Genomic DNA, 20,789 nt, shown 5'->3' with positions numbered 1-20,789 from the left:
GTGCCTAAATGTATTCCCATTTCAAGCAGTAATTTAAAGAGTTGAAGCAGAAACATCATCTTTGCAGCCATTATAATTCAAACACTGAAACTTGTAAACCTTTTGTTATAGCCCTTTTTCAAAATGCCTATGCTTAATGTAAGAAAGGTATTTCTACTTCTGGTAATTTGTGCTATCAGAGTGGTACAAACAGTGAAGGTAATGTTACTCCCTGTAGGTACTTTACTTCTAGGCTATGTCTATAAAATATAGAAAAAAAATCATTCTTGTAATTACTTCAAACTTAATTTCAGGTATCATATCATGTAAAGCTTTCACAGCCTGAGTGTTTATTCACAAACTGATGTGCACCTCAGATAACTTATATGAAGTCAGCGAATGAGACTCTTCTAATGGCAAAACAACCCATGGATACAAATTCCAGATTGCATGTCCCATAGATGTGATAATGCAGATCACATAGAGATGTGAGATGCTCACTAATGATTTAGTTTGGGAACCAAGTCTCAAGATGTTGTCTGTTGGCTTCCATCTTGAAAATCGATGTCACTGGTTTCAGCCGTCTCCTTTGCACAGAGACAATAATTATTATCACTGAAGAGAGTGAAATGTCTTTAATATACAAATTACCTTTGTTTAAATCTCCGCCTATTTATTTATTTTTACCAGAGTATTCCCAGGAATTTGTGTCAGCAAATGATTTAAATGAAAAAAAAAAAACAAATTAAGAGAATATGGATGTACAGGTAATCATAGTGAGAAGATATTTGGAAAAGCTTTTTCAAAAAACTACGTTACTGATGGAAAACAGTTCTGTGATATTTGTTTTCCCCTTCTTGAGTTCTACAGCATTTTTTTTTTTTTTTTTCAATTCAGGATCAAAGTCTGATACTACTATTTTACTCTCCCTGGTTTATGAGAATGTGCTTTCCATTTACTTTGCAACACTGTTATAGCATTTGCCCATGTGTGCCAATATCGTGGGGCTCACAATGAGCAGTGTGTCAAAACCTCACATGAGTTTGCAGCTCACAAACTGTTAATTCCCCAAAAGGTGACCCAATTTGTCAAACAAAATGACTGCCTGATTGAACTAACTCCAGTATAAATATTTCATCTCAGTATTAAGGTAGATTTGAGCAAAACCAGCAGCAGAACCCTCTGGAATCTAAAACATTTACAAAATGAAGACTTATCTTCCAGCATATTGCCGCACTGACCTAGTTTGCATGCATTTTCATAGCAACAACAGACGTATCATTAGTCTTTGCTTAAAAGATATCAATCATAATTACAGTCTGGAAACAGTATCTGCTAAAGTGGGTGAAAGCATTTTAAGGCCATTAATAGTGAAAGCATGGAGCTATAAGACAGACGTCATTTACAGATTTTTCAGCTGCTAAATCACAAACAGTGTTTCTTGCTTTTAGAAAGCGTTTGGTTTGCGTTTTTTACATCACTGACTGATTCACTTGCCTTAAATGTTTTTCATGAACTGAGGTAAGAATAAACAAGAACATATATGCAATGTACTAGAAAACCCATCATATTTTAGGATACTCAATGATATTAAAATTAAAAAAGGAATAAAACTTGGCAGCCCTGACTCACTGAAATAGACTGCTGAACACTGTCTTCATTACAATGCACTGTAACAGAGCGCTAGGCTCTAAATAAAGTCTGAAGACAAGAATTCTTTGTAAATGATTTGGAAAGCTCAGCTATTTAAAAATAGAAACCGTTCTGTATTTTACTTATCTCCAATCATTTTTGTAGGAAGCAAAAGGACTGCAAAGCAAGCTTATTAGATAGGGTTGCAAACAATTTATTGGATGTACAAAACAACTGATGTGAGGATTTCCCTGGGGAAAAATATGTATACGTGCTATGGTCACACATTTAGGAGCATATATGAAATAACAGCAAATATAGGTAAGCTTCTGGGCTGCGAGTAAGTCTCTCACTTTAGGTCTAGGTGACTAGGCAGAATGTGCCTGCCTCTGTCATCAGGTAGGTACACTGAACAAGGATGATTTATTTGTTGTGAATCAGGTAGTTTAAGGAGAAGCTGTATGGAAGAGCTTAGGGTGGAAGAAAGGGAGGGAGTTTAGACAAAATAGCACTGCAACAGTGGCAGTTTCACTACAACTTCATCTCTGGCCTTATCGTTCTCATCAGATTATTTTCTTATAACTCCACTTCAACAATTGTATAACTATAGCAGAATAGTAAAGACTTAGTGACATAGCTTTCAGAAAAAAATAGTAAGATCATTATAATGGCATTTCAGTCTGTATTGTAAGTGTTTTGTAATTTTGCAAATTTATCAGCACAGAAATATTTTGTAACAACGGTCTTATGCATAAAAATAGTTATATAGGCTTTTTGTTTTGGCAATGGTGAGTCAAGTTTTACCATGTCTAAGTACATATTACATATACATATGAATTGCATATATTTTTAGTATAATACAAAGCCAAACTTGAAGTACTCAAAATGCTGTGGTAAAAATTATTTTACTTCACTCTAATAGGATTTTCTTAACCAAGGTATACAAAACAATTTGACATTATTAAAAAAACGTATTTCATTGACTCCAAAACATATTGCTTTGGAATTTTATTGTGAAAGAAATAACAAAAAAGATCAAATTTGTATTAAAAAACTATGAAGTGCTTAAATCTCCTGTGGAACTAATATCCCAGTTTTTAAACATCCCTTGTTCACAGAGTACACAACTCTCTACATTTCAGAGAACTTTGACAAAAATATGCAGCAAAGATCTTTATCCTGAATGCAATCCCAGTGACTTAGTGTGAACTGCTAGTGATTGTGTTTTGCAGGATAAAGTACTTAAAGGATTGGCGCCTCTCTTGAGATTGCCACAAGGCAATCTCGAATTGAGAATACTTAGTGTCTTTTGTTCTGCTAGCTGTGATTTTCTTACCGATAATCCAGTTCAACTTTTATATTCACTGACAGATTTTATCTATGATGCTTCCACATTTTTAGCAGATAGGATTTTAATGACGTAACAACAGTTTTAAGAGTTAATTAAAAGAGGTGCGACTTCCCAATATCACGTTAGTACACCTTACCAGACCTTATATAACCAGCAGTGAAACAAAGAAAAATCTTAAAAGAGTTCTTATCCATATTTGCAGTTTGTCATGGCTAGTGATGATCATAAATTCAGATTTTCTATATTTCTTATGCTCCAGTTTAGATGGAGCAATAGCCTTTCATTTGTAAACTGTAAAGTAACATAACAGGCAAGTACAGGAAACGGAAAAGACAGTAGCACGGTGAAACGGCAGTGGAATTCAGAGGATGTGACTGAATAAAGGCTGTCTTAAAGTCTCAAAATCTTTCAGTCACCAACCAAAACACAGGTCACAGTTAATTGCTGTCATATTAATGAGGAGTGAGGGAGATGGTTGAAACCTCATAGTAAAGAAAATGTTGATAAATGGCAAGTATTTAAGTAGAAATGCCTTTCCAGGCAGAAATTTATCCAAGGAGCACCTGTTTCATTATAGTGTGTTCTGCAGTAATGATTTAATAATTTAAAAGAGAAAGTACCAGCTACTGAATTATCAGATCTTCCTACTCAACGTACTGTAACAGTTCGCCATTCAAAGCCTTGACCCACTTTGCTTATGAGAGTTAATGGAGTAGCAATTTAATTTATTTAGCCTGAAGATATATAGAATTTTTCTAATTTAAAAAATCCATTCTGCAAATGGATATTTGTACTGTCAAGAAATCCATCCATTATTATAAACACAACAGGTAGCAAATACTGTGATTATGATGGCCAACACTTTCCATTACAAGATCCTGTTTCAGTAACTCCCGGTTTTAGTTAAAGCATAATTACATGTTCATTTACTCTCTTAAGGATGCAAAAGGTTAAGGACAGAAAAAGCATGCTATAGAAGGTATTGAATAAGAACAGGGAAGGAAACTGAGCTTAGGAGCCTGGAAGTGGGAAATGTGAGATAGAGGAACTGCAGGCAATGAAACCAAACGAGCACATGGAAACTAAAAGAGAGCTAGAAAGATATTACTATCCTTTTTAGTCAAACAGATGCTTTCAGTAAGTAAGGAAACGAAAAATGGGATCAGCGGCCTAATCGATAGTAGGAGAGAGATCAGAAACCAGATGAAGGATTGAGATACGACTGATACAAATGATGAGAAAAAGATTGGTCAAAGTGATGAATAGGAAAGTGATCAGTTCTGCTAAGCACTTGGGAAAAGCAGCTCCTCCTGAGCTCACGTACAGCTCCCCAAATTACTGGATATTTTACATTAATCTCTCATGTCTTAGTTTTCCATTTATAAAAAGGAGATAGTAATAACTACTTACTTCACAGGGACATTGTAAAAATAAATGTATTAATGTTCATGAAGCACTTGGACGCTGTAATGATGAGCACCATAAAAAGCTTCTGAGGAAATTAATTTTGTCTTCAGAGTAGGTTTTGAATAGTCTGAATTAATGAAGGTGAGGGGCTGTGCACTGAACAATAGAAAACAGAACACTGTTCAGTAAGTGAGCAGTAATTTTTCTGTGACCTGAAAGAGTCTAGGGGGTCTAATGTAAAAAAAAAAAAGTGATTGTGTGACAAATCTATGTTGTAGGACTCTTGCATGCAAGGCGAAATTCAGATTGCATGGACAACGATAAATCCGTCATCCCATAGTTTGGACGTTTGACCTTGCAGCTCTAATAAAATTGAGTGTAATATTTAATGTGTAGTTAGACACATAGTATATAAGTTTCTGACTTAATGCATTGTCTTTTAATTAGTGTGGTGTATGGATTGGGTAGGTGGGTGGGCTCAGGATTTACATATTTATAGAATCCTGAGGGCATTTTTATATATTTCCATGCTTGACGAGAGATAGGGCTGAAACCTAATTAAAGAGGTTTTTGGGGTTTTTTTATTGTTTAGCTCTGTGTGTGTGTGTTTGTATATGGAGACAGGTTACAATATATTTTACAGAGAAGATTTGCTCCTTTTTATATATGTACCACGTTCTATGAAACCAACTTCTGATATCTGACTTTTAAAACCAGTACAGAAGAAATTATGAACTTCTGGGTCCTGGTGTGCAGATGTAACACATCTGCCAAATCTCTTCGAATTTAAGACTATCATGTTTGGGGACTTGACATTATCCTCACATGGTGGTCATCAGAGGATGCTTTTGATGTTATCATCATTGTCACTGGTAAGAAATTATTCTTGGAGCTTGCTTTGATTCTATCCTCAAAATATTTACAAGAAATGCTATGCAAAATGACAGTGATATTACCATGTTCATGACTTTGAGTGCAAAATATTACAAATAAAATGTACAATTATTACAGTTGAGAATACGACTTCTATGTTGACAATACTTCACATCTTTGTAGCATTAGGTAATTTAATTAATTTTATCATTGTGCTCTGAACACTGGTGAAAATATCAAGGAGAACAAAGGACAAATTGGCCCTGGAACTGCACGCTGTTCTGAAGTTATATCACTGAAGTACTAAACTTTATTAATAGAACTCATGGATGTTGTAGGAGCCTCAGCTTTTATCAACTAGTACGTTTTAAGCGTGGATTTACTTTTACCATTCTTGTCCTCTCCCATCCCCAAACTGAACACATATTTTTCTGTTTCTGGTATCTCATGCTTCATATGGAATTAGCTGTATAAGCTATTCTGTCCTTATAGAAAACCAAAGAAAGGCAACCATTGAATTTGGGGTCATATGTAGATTAACTTTAATTCTATCCCATAATCTTTTCTTATTAATTTTTATTAAGCTAGCTAAAAAGCTTATCTGTATTTCTTTTAATTTCCTTTGTCAGTCTAACTCAGCTTGACTTCTGCTAATTCTCACTTTATCCATATGTTTCACAACCTTCCAGATGTTGTTTTCTTTGATGATCAATCATCTCCTTCATTCATTGTAGGCTTTTCTTAAACTTAATACTTCCTCTGTAGTGTTATTAACTCAGCTAGAACTCAACTCTTTCCTAGAAGTTTTCCCCTCTGAGTTCCAAAAGTATCATCAAAAGTGACTGCACTGCTTTTATATTCAGTGCTGTTCCAGAGCAGGTCAGCTTAAATGCCCTGTCCCCTTCTCTCTTCTTCCCTCCCAGCCTTGTGCTGCTCTCTCCCTTGTGCTATCACAAGTACCTGTGCACCTGCGTTTACTAACGGAAGAATAACCTGTCAGACAAGTTTATTTCTCAACCAGACCAGGAGCCTGATCTGCTTCTCAGGAAAGCCACAATACAGCTATGTCAGGATAATGGAGGGAGCATAGCAAAGGCAGGAATGCCATTGTAGCACTACAAATACCATGCAAGAAATTTCAAGTAAAACTACACCTTTAATTTAAAAGAAGGTAGAGTACTGCTCACCACAATCTGCAACATCTGGAAGGCTGTAAGTAGAGAGATGACATGATAATTGCCAAAAGTCAATCTGAGTTAGAACTTGCAAAGGAAATTTAGAAAGTGTTGTCTGGTCTTGGCACAGAATTCTCCTTCAGCCTTTTAAAATTTCTCCTATTTAGTAATGCTACTCTTAATTATTGTCATCTATATTTAAATGCCAAGACTAATGGTTCATTAGCATGATAGATTAGATTGTGAAAGATAGGTAAGTAGGTTATAGGCAGGTTAAACACCAGCCTTCCAGTCCTACAGAGAAATGCACAATGCTAAAATGAGAAGTCAGTAGCTGTACTATGTATCTTTAAATGATTGCTGTAATTACATTTCAAACTGTGTCTCCCTACATGACTGATTTCTATTAATGCTTCCACAGAACACAAAATATAAAATGTATTGTTTAAAGTACATTTTCAGAGTTAAAGACTGAACAGAACTTAAACCTCAAAATACTTTTTTGGCATCAAAACTTACGTAGCAATAAATGAACTTGACAAGATTAATAAATCTCATTTCCATTTGAATATTTTGAAACGATCATAACTCTTTTGGTGTTTGATGGATATGAGGATCAATGAGGTTGAAGTCATGCCTATGTGCAATTCAAATGGAACGAGATAATAAATGTTGCTCAATGGAGTACATCCAGAACTGATACTCTTTTCTGAAGCTAGTAACTTATTGTAATGAGAAACAAATTTGCACTGTATTGATGTATAATCCCTAATTAGGGATCTGACCTCAACTTTTCAAGCTGCCTTCATTCCAATACTACCATGCACAAGAATAAATGCTTCTGGGTTGCTGCTTTAGAGCTTTCTGAGTTTTGGCTCTCAGCTTTGTCAAAATTCTCCTTTCAGGCTGAGGTAACGTGTAACTTCACTACAGAAAAGTCAAATGGATGAAGTGAAGGAATGAGTTGTTTGTTGTTTGTAAGGACACTTGCAGAGTAACCAGCTTCTTTCAGGAGAACAAGGAAAGTCTAATATTTTTGCCTTACAGAATATCTCTGGAACACGGTGCTGATTGGTACGGTCTTCTCATGTTCCTGAGTGTGACCTTACAGAAAGACTTCATGTGTAGCTGGGATTCTTCAGACTTAATCTCCTATCTTAAGATGTCTGTCCCAAGCATTTTATAACTCAAACATCAAGACGCAGACTGAGAATTAAGGAAGGATGGACACAGACTAGACCAAAATTTGAGTAGCTTTGTTTAGGGCTTTTTAGCATTAAAATTTTTCATAATTTTCTTCACATAGTAAAAGTCACAAAATTACATTATTTCATACAACTATGGCATGTCTGATTCATATATTAAAGATGCAGCATATGCATTTCCCCTAGTATGCTGAAGACTCTTGAGTCAAGATACTCAGACTTTGTCTATACTAGTACAGTGAAAAGTGTCAAGAAATACTCTCCTGCACTGGACTTTCATCATAGACACTGTCACAGTGTTAGAAGTGTCCACGGGATTCTTTGGTGGGACCACAGCCTTCTCCAAGACAATTCTTGTCACATTTTGATTGTTAGCAGGAATGACTAGGGGCCATTCCCAAATGACAGTTTAGAAGTACGCTGTGTCTTGGAAGATAAGAGAGTTCAGAAGTATGGATGTGGACCTTTCCATATGATTTGTTTTCAGTGCTAGGGAATGTTTAATTTACTAGCATAGACACAGAGCCACTTTTGGAACTGACAAGATACGGATTCAAGGCAGCAGAGAGAAGATGAATAAGAGAATTTCCCCACCTTCCTCTTGTCTTCAAGGAAAGAAAGCATTTGCTTTTGTAGATAGGAAAGAATTGGTTTTCCTCCGCTCTTTAAGTGATCTAATAGAGGGGCAAGGCAGTTGGTCTTCAAATGCTGATGTAGCAATGGAAAAATAGAAACTTACTGTGATTCTCAGACAGCTTCCAAAGCAGAACTGAAGGGACGGAAATACACATAGCAAGTCTACCAGAGCTCTTAGCTGGTCTTATGCTATTACAGACAAGTCGCTGTAGATAGGGTCAGGAGACCATTTCTGAAGACATGCTGCGTGCTTTGTGTGGAAGGGGAGTTCCAGGAGACAAGGTGTGTATTTTTTTTCCTGAAGCTTTCAGTGGATATCACTCCTGAATACAGCTGAACTCCCATAAGGTTTACTGTCTGGCAATACTCATTAATGGTCTGTTGGGAAATTCAAACAACGGATAAATATCCATTCATTCTGCCATTCTTGTCAGAAAGAGTGGATGCTGTCTTCACAGTTTTAGGTGACCTCTCAAGTGCTGACTTTATTTCTCCAGACTTGCTTTCTGACTTGGATGAAAGAATCACCTATGTAAAGCAAGGTCGAAGGCAGATTTTCATCAAAGATTCACCATAGCCACAATGATGAACCCAGATCTATCTTTTCCAACAGGAAAGCTTCTTTGAGAACTGCTGGATAAAAGGAGCTGTAATGAGTTCTGCTATTTTTAAGGCATGAAGTTTATTATTCTAAGCTATTTATTCACTTCAAGAAAGAAAGGATCAAGAAATGAACGGCAGAAGGCTTAATTAAACCTATTATGTGTCTGTCATGATGACACTATGGTAACAAATCCATACAGACTGTTTCAACTCTTGCTTTAGAATTTCTCATGTTTAACAACAACAAAGAGTTTAAGCATGTGCTTAATTTTAAGCACGTACATCATCCCATCAGCTTCAAAAAGATTATGCAAATATTTTAAGATGAAATACTTTTTTAAGACTAGGGCCAAAGTTCTTAGCATCTTGCACCATTGAACTTAGTTGTATAAGCTGAATGTTTCTATAAACAACGAAGTAAGTATCACTACAGCTAAAATTCAAATAACCTGGTTGTCCAAAGTTGAAATTAAAAAGAAAGTTCTATTTTGACTGAAAGTTTCATTTTTTCACCATTTTTATATGAAAAAATACATATCTTTCAGTTTAAAATTCTTTCTGATTCTCTTAACAAAAGAAAGGGCTAGATTTGCAGAATTGTAAAGTAGATATGTGCAAGTGGTTTGAAGATTTATGTGGGAAACTGTGGCCTGGGGGTTTGATTCAAGTCCTACAGTCACTGAAGACCTTAGCCTTGAAATCTCGTTTTGTAAGAAAGATCTCACAATCTTTCCTTATGAAATTGTCGCACCCTGCACAAATAAACAATAGAAGAGATAGAAAGCAGAGTCTCCACATCTGAACTAGAAGTCAGATCCCTTCCTTCCATAAGATAACACAGTTTCCTCAGTCTTCATTTACCTGAAACTCTTTGTGGAGCGTGACACAAATTCATATTCATCTCAGGTTCACTGAATTACATTCTTCAATGAATAAACTATTTATGAATAAAATGCAACCAGTCCTATATACAATTAACTCTTCCTGGCATGTACACCTGGTTTGCAGGTGTCTCTTAAGCATGCATTTCCTAAAAACAGCAACTTGAAATTATGCAGAAAAAAATCCGAAAGTTTTATGCTGCAAATCACTATTGTGGCTGTAGCTATTCTTAACCAACATAGTAACACTCTTCACATTGCTGTGACGGTTTCAGAGCAAAGCAATGCCCAACTTAGGCTGTATTACAGGATGATCAGGGACATTTTTAGAAATGAAAGTATGACTAGTTGCATTCTGATTTCTTTTCCCACTTCAGCTTGTTCTCATCTTTCTTTTATAGTATTTAATGCTGTTTAGCTTTGTAAGGTTTAGAAGAAAATGTTGATTTGTAATGTGATCAAACATTTTGTTATGTTGCATATTCAGGAATTAATATGAGAAATCAAGGTTTTTCTCATGTCTAGAGGTTTGTAATTAAATCAACTCTTTACAAATTAATACTAGGAAATTATGGAGTAAACGCAACAAGATGTCCAGGGACCATGATGGCAAGAAAGAAAACATGGATCATTAAGATAATTTCTTAGGAGGTGAATTCACTAACAGACTGGCAGAAGTGTGCCGTGATGGAATGGGCAGCGCACAGGCTGTCTCCCCAGAAAACTATTCATTTATACATCTGCATCATGGCTGACTTCTTATTCTGTACATCACTGGACAGTCATGGTAGCTCATCAATTGGAAAAGGACATTTAAATTTTATCTAATCAATACCCTTCTCTGTAGATTAAATGAGAAAATAGATTTAATAAAAAAAAAAGGAAAACGATACAAAGAAGCCAGTGACAATCAGATTAATAAAATTGCAGTGAGGAGTTCCATAAATGACAGGTGAGAAGTTATTTTCCCCTACCACTTCTCTATTTTTTTTAGCCCAGGCTGTAAAAATCACTGAGATGGTAGGCTTGTGAAAGGTTGAATAATCCACAGATAGAGAAAAGCAATTTTGTTTTGTGACCTAATGGAATACAGAGTTTGTACATTTGGCAAAGGTAAGCACAAAATACAACCACTGTCGAAACCAAAGTTGTAGCACACTGTTCCAAAGAGAGGCTGTGGAACCCAGCACAAAAATATGCAGCTGCTGTGCAGGAAGGCAGGTAGATTTAGTCAATTTGGAATCTCTGTATTTTTTTTTCCATTTCCCATCAGGTTCAAGTCACTTATTCTTTTTTAGCTCATGTACAGATGCCGAAAGTAGCCAACATTAAGAAATTAATATTAAAGTTTAATTTTTAAATCCTCCCTTTAGGTTACACAAATTCCTAACAACAGATATGAGAGGAGATACGAGACCAAACTAAAACCATCTAACAATTTATGTATGCTTAGTGCGTAAGTTACTTCATAAAACTTTTACACTTTCTTATTAAGTTTCATATCCTCAAAACACTTTTGATATTATGCACTTCTTTAAAATTACTTGGTGTTCAACGAAGTTGGGTTTCTGCTTGCAGCAACTATAAGTTTGCTATGGTTGCTTTATTTGGCTGATGCTCTTGCCTTCATATATACACATTTTTTCTCAATGCAGTAAAAACTTAAGCTAAAATAACTATCTTTCTCTTTTCTATTTCCATTGACTGCAGAATCTTTAAAGATGTGTTTGGGATTTGAGTAACTCTTCCGTAGAGCTAGCCACACCCAGAACTACAAAATTCATTAACATTACTATGGGCTAAAGGAATTAAGTAATTATTCCTCTAATGCTCTTACATTTTAATGAGCTGATTAGAATCTTGTTAAGAAAATAATATACTTCATATATGAACTATTCCTTGTGATTGTGAAGTATAAATGACATTTGAAGCTGTAGGAAACTGATAGCTTTTTATCTTTTTAGCAACCTGCTATGAGCAAACTTCTGAAATGTGACTTTAAACACACGATTTTTGTGATCAAGAATTCTGGTTTGCTTGATATTTTGTCGGTGTTATCTCTGGGCTTTTTTTCCCCATTTTTTCTGCATAAAATTCTATTGAAGACAAGAGAAATTCCTGGCAAATATTTGCTTTTATTGAAAAATATATTCCTCCTTAATTTCTGTTACAGCATGGGGGATTTTTCATTTTTTTTTCTTAATTCCTTAAAATAGCATAAACCAGCATGACCTTGGGCATGAGAGATCATAGAAAATGCAAAGAAGAGAAAAAAAGAGAACTTTTTATGTGTTTAAATCTTCATAAATATTTGCCATGATAGTTTAAAATTTTGAGCAGACCTTTAACTGCACATAACTGGTCTTTCCACTTTGCTCCATAGAATAACCAGTGATATAGGAGGCTATTTCAAATGTTATATCTCTAAACATGTATAAAATAATGTTCATTTTATCTCTCTCTCTCTTTCAAATCCAAAGACATCATATAAGTATTTCAAAGTCCTATTTTAATTATGCACACATATGCAAATGATATAGTACATAAACATTTATATTTGTAATGCATCACCAATGTTGAACTACATGATAATAACCATAGCAACTGGGCTTTTGACCATGCAATTGTGAAAAAACTAAGAGCCGATGCAATAAACATGCTCTCCTTTTTCAAGTTTTGTGATATTTTGCATAGGTATAGCATAGCACATGCTTTTTCCTGTAAGACAGTGTCAAAGGCCTTGTTTAATGGTCCCTGTTGTTTCCTTTTGAGCTGTAAGCCATTTCTGTCTTTAATTAGAAGAACAGCTCTTCAAGCTGCAAAGATGTAACTATTTTCCACAGCAGTACAAACCATGCATTCAAGCAAGTCCATTATCTAAATTTTTAAAATTTTTCTGTCAAAGTGGTAAGTTTCTAAGCTTCTGGAATCCATGGCTTTCAGTGAAAAAAGAGAAACTGAAAGCCATTACGTGTAGCTCTGTACCTCATAATCAGAAATGCCTTGATTTTTCCTTGGGATTATAAATTGCCCTTCAAGCCGTTAGAGCCCAGTAAAATTGCAGGGCACCAATTACTTTAATTACTTTAAGTTTAGCACCTTTCCTTACAAAAATCTTTTTCAATGCTTTACTTTCTGTCTTACTGAAAATAACTGGAGACATGCAAGCCTGCTGTTAACAAGCAACACTTCACTATGAGGGTGGTGAGGCACTGGAACAGGTTGCCCAGAGAGGTTGTGGGTGCCTCATCCCTGGAAGTGTTCAAGACCAGGTTGGATGGGGCTTTGAGCAACCTGGTGTAGTGGAAGGTGTCCCTGCCCGTGGCAGGGGGGTTGGAACTAGATGATCTTTAAGGTCCCTTCCAACCCAACCCATTCTATGATTCCATGATTCTATGAATACTATAAAATGTCCTACTTCAACTATACCGAAATTTTGTGTTACAGTATTTCATCACAAGCATGACATTTTTAAAATTCTTGTATTTATTTCAGGGTAATGTAAGCTAATCTTTCTCTAGGCCGTCTCTACCTATCTATATAATGTTTTAGAGCTCAATGTTAATTACTGTATGAACATAGTCTAATCTAAAGACCATTTAATTGTATACTACCTCACCCAAGGTTGTTTTCAGGTAATTAATGAATTTAAATGCAAGAAAAAGAGTTATTAATAAATGAGAAGTTATATATTACTTGGTTAATATATCTTAATATGGAAAATTTCCTAATTTATTTCAGAAAGACTGTGATTACACTACAGAAGTTTTTCTAGATATGAAGTAAGAGGTCTCCAAAATATTATGTTTTATATCATAAAACCATCCTTCATGGTGTAAGGTAAAGAGCTTCTCTTTAAGCATCTGAAAAGCACATTTCAGTTTCTTAAAGGAAATAAAGAGTATTAGCACTTTGGGAACCAGTGTAAACTTTATATCACCCAAGATACCAGGATGAAAGTATTCCATTCTTTGCTTCAAGAAAATTTCTCTGAACTTCCTGGTCAAATTCAAGGCAGTGTCTTAGATGTTTTAAAGCTGAAATCACAATGAAAATCTTTATTTTAAATTTAATTTTGATCTGACTTACTAAAACATTTCTGTGATATAAGCTTCTGATAGGTTGCTATGAGTTTACAGTACGGTGACACCAATTTATACTGTGAGTTGCTGCATGATGCAAATATTGTTTCAACAGGAACACATCAGCCATTTAAGATCAGGGATTTGAAGAAGCATTAAATCAAGAGCGGAAGAGAGAGTGGAATGCTACAAAGAATTTGAACTACAAATACACATTGAACTTGAAATTACTTTTGTGAAGGGGTTGCTCACAAACTTCTAAAAGAACTTCAACCAGTTATGACTCTCTATCCTTTTTTAAGATTTCTATGTGCTTATGACAGCCTCTTCTTTCTTGCAAGTTCTGCAGCATTGTTTGTTACACCTCAGCTCTTCCAGCTAGCATTCCTCCATTAACCTTGCCTGAGAAAATTTCATTACAATTCCCAACTAAATACTTTAATGAACAGAAATCACATTCAAGCCATTGTAGTATAACAACTTTGATACCTGCAAAAGCAGGTGTGCAAGCTAATAATAATTTAAAAATCCAATAAAAATAAACCCACCAAACCCAACTACTTCTTTCTTATCCTCTTTTTTTACAACCTTATTTAATTTTGTTTTATTGGAGGAGATAATATTGTAACTAGAAGTACATGGGGTCCTGAATGAACTGTGGATCTAGTTACTGAAACTCATAGGCCTTCTGTTGTTTGAGCTCCAGCTCTCACTTTCTCTGTATTTTTTTTCAGCTGGAGGTCAAATGGCCACCTGTTAGCCATGCTCCTGAAATGGGAACAGAAATCTGAGGTTCAGAGCCCTGGAACTATTTATATTTACCCATTGTCAGGTTCTCTAACCAAGTGATTTGTTTTATGATAGTTTTCTTGTCTAAAATATAAAATGTAGCAGAATTTTATCAGAGCTATGTTTAAGACTGAGGTCCAATAATACTGTGATAAGACCACTGTTGCGATGTTTAAAGTTTTAAACATACTGCCCTGGTATGAGCCAACTTCGACAAATATCAGTATTGCTCCCAGATCATTGCTGCCATGATCTTGCTAACAAATACCTTGACAGGATCCGCAGCAGATAAGACTAAAGCTATAGATTTGAGAGGTCTGACTTTACCAGGGAGGAGTGGATTAAGGGAGAATCTCAGACCCCACACTATCTCTGCTGAGTTCTCCACACCACCAGATGTGTTAGTAGACATGCAGGTAGGCAACTTGTCCTTAACCCCACTGTTTTCCAGTTGTGGCTATATGAAGATCTGCCTCATGTTTCATGGTAATGTCCTATTTTCAGGACGATCTGAGAAATTAGGATGGAGTTCTTTTTGCATTCCTGCCTCTTACAAACTCCTCTTGGTAGGATTTACCTAGATAAAGCACTAAAATGGTGTTGGTTGCCTTCCTGTAAAGTGCTGAAGGGAAGTCAGGGTTGGAGGTAGAATATCTGAAATTCTGGGCCTGTTTTTCCTGATAGTATGTTTGAAAAAGAGTATGCTATAGATAGACCATAGCATTTACTCGGGATCATGAACTGTTGATAGCTTCTGGAAAGTATATTGTAGTGAATGATTTCAAAAGCTATGACATTTTCAGTTTCCATTAACAACTACAAAAAAAAAATCTCAGTCTTATAACGTATGAATGTATGCATGATATGTATGCATAAACATCGACATAAAACATGTATATTTATATACATATATACATACAAAACTATGCTCACACACACATAGTTATAGATGCAGACTATCCTACAGATATATAGGCAGTTTATCCCACTCTATTCCTAAGTTTACAGTTCTTTCTCTCCTGCTCAGATAGTGTGGCAAATTGACACATGTTTCAGGAAACTAGCAATGAGTGAAATATACTGTTGCAGAGTATTCAAGTATGTCATTAAAGGATAGCATTTGGGATCATGTGCTAGAGTTATTTTCCCAGATAGTTGGTTCTATTTTAAAAGCAAAAAGTCCACAGAAAACCACTCTTTCCCACTAAACATTTTATTTCTAATTTTGAGATCTTAGCCCAACAAGGTCAGTGGACAGTGTAACTCATGTACTGTATTCAAATTACAATTTAGAGCCCTATCAAGCAATGTAAAGATCTGATTTATCCATGTTAAAAAAATTGTTACTCACATGCAAACTGAAGAACAGCCTCTCTGCTTAAAATACTGCCAAACATGTTGGTGGTTAAACACTGATACTGTCCAGAATCCTTCGTTTCACTGGGGTGGTTGATGATCAAACTTCCTTCTATTAAACTGAAGCGATAATCACTTTCAATGTTGATTTCAGTTCCATTTCGAAGCCATCTTAGGAAAAAAGAAAGAAACTCCTTGAGCATTTTATGGCCAAAGGAAGGCATCAAGCTTAGTATACAGAACCTGACAGCCCCAGTTGTTATAAGGAGGACAGCTATTCAAAGATAGCCTGTGCAGTAACCCATTACTTTGGCAAAGCTTTGGATGGAGACATTCCACAACATGTGCCTGACATAAGCTAAGTTTTTCTGAAAAAACACAAGTAAAAACAGATCTTCAGCCTCTGAAGAGAAAGCATATTCTTTGTTTTGCCTATGCTGAATCAGATTAGTAACCCCTTTTTTTTTTCCTTTCTTTTCCCCCCAAAAACTATCGTCCACAAAGGTTTCAGACTTGAAACCTGTATAGCAGATGCATCCTTTATGTCAAAAATAGGACTTTTACCATGCTTATGACAACCAAAGTTTCAGTTCATGTTCTATCATTAAAGCCTTAGGCCCAGATGAGTTTAGAGTTAGCAGAGCTGAGTCTGCTCTGCATGAGAGCAAGGAACCTTTCTTTTCCATTCTTTCAGTATTTGTTCTTCTGGGCCCAAGAAATAGAGAAACCTGATTTAACAGAAAGCAGAAGAGCAAGGCCTGTGAAGAGCAGGGAGGTAGATCGATGTACATAGGCTATTATGAAATAAAGGACTTTGGCAATGGACAAAGGCAAAATGATAGCACCTGGGCCAGGATACACGAAATTCGGAGAAGACTGGTCCAGGGGAGGCTGGAATCAGCTGGCGGCTGGTCCAGGCTAATGCCTGGCAGCTACCAGGTAAATGGAAACTAAGATCAGATGAGGAGTCAGCAGAGGGAATGCTAAGTTTGGGAGGTGTTTGGGAGTGAAATGAGAAGCCTGAGCAGTAGAGACAGGGATGGGAGTGAAGATAAGGTGGAAAAAGCCAGGCTGTAGGAAACGTATTAGCAAGTATCACACCTGAGCCAAAGCATTGAATAATTCCTGAATGAACACTTCTTTTCCTGAGGTTTCAGAAGTAACCTGAGTCTCATAATTTTTCTGCTGTGTGAGTGCGTTTTGGTGTTGGGTTTTTTTTTCCCCTGGATATTCTCTGCCAAAAAGCCTCACCCCTCTCATTCATCTCCAAAGACTGAAACAACAAACCCTGCAATAGTCCACTGGCTGCAAGAGAAAAGATTTTGTGTGGCAGATTAATAGACTCCAGCATTCTGCAATAACTTCTGGCGGGTTCAACATCTCAATTAAAGAATAATAATCCACATAAGACGACTTTTTAGATTTGCTTTTGTGTCAAACTCTATAGAACATGAAATTGTTAAAAGAATGCAAAGAAGAGATAAGCAGTGTGAACAGGTATGGCACAGCTATTATGATGCACAGATATTTCCTTCATTGCTAGTTCACAGTCATTCTGCAATTTCAAAGTTGCCTCAGGAAATTGCCAGGCACTTCCAAGCTTTGCCAGAGTTCAGCAAAGACTGGAAGAACTTGGCAACATCTAGACTCCAGAGGCAACTTTAATGAAGCAAAATGATTATCAGTTCACTCTATCTTGTTAACATTCATGGTGAATGAGGTACAGACAGCAGAATTCAGCTGAAGTAGCTCTGAATTTTTCTTAATCCAAAGGTCAGAACTGCCAGAATTAAGATGAACTGTGAAACTATTATTTGCCCCTTTTTTCATGATTGCACTTTTGATTGCAGAGGACCCCTACTTTATTTAATGTAAGAAATGAAACACTGTTGGCAATATCTTTATATTGCAAAGGATATCAGGGAAATGTCTGTAGGATTCACCACATTTTTAAGGAGATTCATACATAGCAGAGCTAAAAAAAGGAGGAACTTTTCATCTTGAACAATTTATTAATGATTTAAGATTTTGAATCAAATCATAATGAAAGTTAACTTTTACATATGTATATATTCATATATATATATATGAAATAAAAAAGCAAAATTAATAGATCCAGAAATGATGGGAGATTTAGATAAGGAAAAAGTCAAAATTACATGTTTTGGCATTTCCAAATGGGAACTGACACAAAATTCAGTTTGCTTTAATTAGCTTTCTTCACTTAGTTTCATTTTCAGTTAAATTCAATGCAAAAATGTGTTTTTGTAATGTTACCCCAAAACTTTGGATCTTGATGGCTGCCTACCTATATATCTTGGGGTCCATTCTGAATGACTGTACTCCCCTCATATAATCTAAGGACATTAGAGGAAAAGCAACACTGAATTGTGTGACATGTTTTCTTCTAGGTACCCTGACTGATCTGGGAGGACAGAAATCCAAATATAATATTTAAAAGGTAACGAGCTGATAGGGAAAATGGTTTATCTCTGGGAGTTATTCTCTAAATCAATGCATCTATATACCTTAATGATTGGAACCCAAGAAATTACAAATTGTTATTTCAGGGTAGAGCTTGAACAAGGGGAAAAAAGCTCTTTGCAAGGAAGAAGAAAATCTTAAATGATGTAAGCATTCTCCATTCTGTTAAAATGAAGTAATATCCTAGCAAAAAAAAGAATTTGTAAATAGGTTATGAACACTGTGTCATAAGTTATACAGACTAAGGAAATGGATTAAAATGGCAGAGACAACTTAATTTTGGAATTTTTGAGTGCTTTAAATGTTCCTTTAATGTAGCTTTTTAAAAAATAAAAGTTGTACTGTGCTTTGGTTTTGGCTGAAAATAATTCTTAGCTGCATGGGCCTCACAGCCCATGTAAATAAAGATCTCTATTGTCCAGTGCTTGTAGATAATAGGGCAGGGTATTTGGTGATATGGAAATATCCCTTCTCCTCACTATTTCATGTGCCAAAGCTTGAGCAGTGACATACAACAAACCTTTGCCTATCTATAGCCTTTTTTGAGGCTAAATTCCCTCTGCACCTGGTCTGGAGAACAGTATATTCCTCTGTCGTGGTTTAGACCCAGCCGGCAACAAAGCACCATGTGGTCACTCGCTCACTCCTCCCCGCAGTGGGATGGGGAGGAGAAAATACAACAAAAGGCTCATGAGTCAAGACAAGGACAGGGAGGGATCACTCACCAATTATGGTCACAGGCAAAACAGGCTCGATTTTGGGGAAAAAGAAATCAATTTGTTACCAATCAAATCAGAGTAGGATAACGAGAAATGGAACCCTATCTTAGAAACACACCTTCCCCCCACCCTCCCTTCTTCCCGGGCTCAGCTTTGCTCTGGATTCCTCTACCTCCTTCCCCCACAGCGGTGCAGGGGGACAGGGATGGGGGTTGTGGTCAGTTCATCACACGTCGTCTCTGCCGTTTCTTCCTCCTCAGGGTGGGGGGAGGACTCCTCACACTCTTCCCCTGCTCCATCATGGGGTCCTCCACGGGCTGCAGGGGAATCTCTGCTCCACCGCTAACCTCCCTGGGCTGCAGGGGGACAGCCTGCCGTCTCACCACGGGCTGCAGGGGAATCTCTGCTCCAGCACACCTCCTCCCTCGCCTTCGTCACTGACCTCGGTGTCTGCATGGCTGTTTCTCTCATATCCCACTCCTCTCTCCGCTGCAGGTCTTTTTTTCAGCAGTCTTTTTCCCCTTCTTAACTATGCTATCACAGAGGAGCTACCACCATCACTGATGGGCTCGGCCTTGGCCAGAGGCGGATCTGACTTGGAGCTGGGGAAGCTTCCAGCAGCTTCTCACAGGAGCCACCCCTGTAGTCCCTCCCCCACTACACAAACCTAACATGTCCTCACAAAGTAATTTATATCTCTTTTCCCTTCCCCTGAACGGTAGTGTGTATTGCATATGCTGTACAGACAAGTGGCAGCAGTAGAAGAAGGAGAAGTTAAACTGTGCTGTTAGAATTAGGCCTTTTGGGTCAAAGCTTTCCTTGCATGAACAGCAGTCAGGAAAGTTTGTTTATGAAGCTGCTGTCACCAATTAATCTCTGGAGAACTGAAGGAATGGATATCACAAAATCATAAAACAGCCCAGGTTAGAAGGGACCTCAAAAGATCATTTGGTCCAATCTTTCATGGGAAAGGGAGCCTACATGAGATTATTGAGCACCTTGTTCAATTGCATCTTGAAAACCTCTAGTGATGGGGACTCTGCTATGTCCCTGAGGAGGTTGTTCCAGTGCAAGATTGTTCTCACGGTAAAAAATTTCTTTCTTATATTGAGAGGGAACTTCTCTTGTATGAAACCTCTCCTGTATCCGTTGCCCCTTGCCTTCCCATGTGGCTCCTTGTGAACAGAGAGCCTCTATCCTCTTTGTAGCCACCCTTTAAGATATGCTGAAAGTTTGTATTTGTTGATTGCATGCCACTGGGAAAATGCAAAAAATGTTTGGACCAAGAGAGAAAGGAGATGACACAGGTTCTCCAAAGAGAAAATCTCCACAACAATAATGAGGTTGTCTGGGAGGGCTGAACAGAGTGTTCCCCTCTTTTGGTGGGAATTTGTGCTTTTTCCCCGTGGTCACATGCTCTGTGTAATGGACTGATAGCACTTTAACGGTGTGTGGAACTAATATACATATTTTTTTTATTAACAAAGCAACAAATATGTAATAGAAATTACACAAGGAATGTCGTTAAGCAACATAGCTTTCATCCCACATGATGAGGAGTTCATGCAATTCCCGTTTGAAGAATTTCTGGCCACTCATTCCTAAACCAATGTTGCA

At 36.8% G+C, this 20,789-nt stretch overlaps 1 protein-coding gene across 1 annotated transcript in view; it reads right to left on the bottom strand.

Annotated features, from left to right (window-relative positions):
* The window catches only part of CNTN5 (contactin 5), a 356,213-nt gene that overhangs the window by 229,189 nt on the left and 106,235 nt on the right, over nt 1–20,789 (bottom strand). The window contains exon 4 of the mRNA XM_050914379.1: nt 15,965–16,140. Coding sequence (XP_050770336.1) covers nt 15,965–16,140 — 176 coding nt within the window. The remainder of the gene's footprint in view (nt 1–15,964; nt 16,141–20,789) is intronic.

The sequence above is a fragment of the Gymnogyps californianus genome, chromosome 1, assembly GCF_018139145.2.
Source record: "Gymnogyps californianus isolate 813 chromosome 1, ASM1813914v2, whole genome shotgun sequence".
NCBI lineage: Eukaryota > Metazoa > Chordata > Aves > Accipitriformes > Cathartidae > Gymnogyps > Gymnogyps californianus.
Note: the sequence above shows the minus strand (reverse complement) of the source record. Positions and strands in the feature narration are given on the sequence as shown.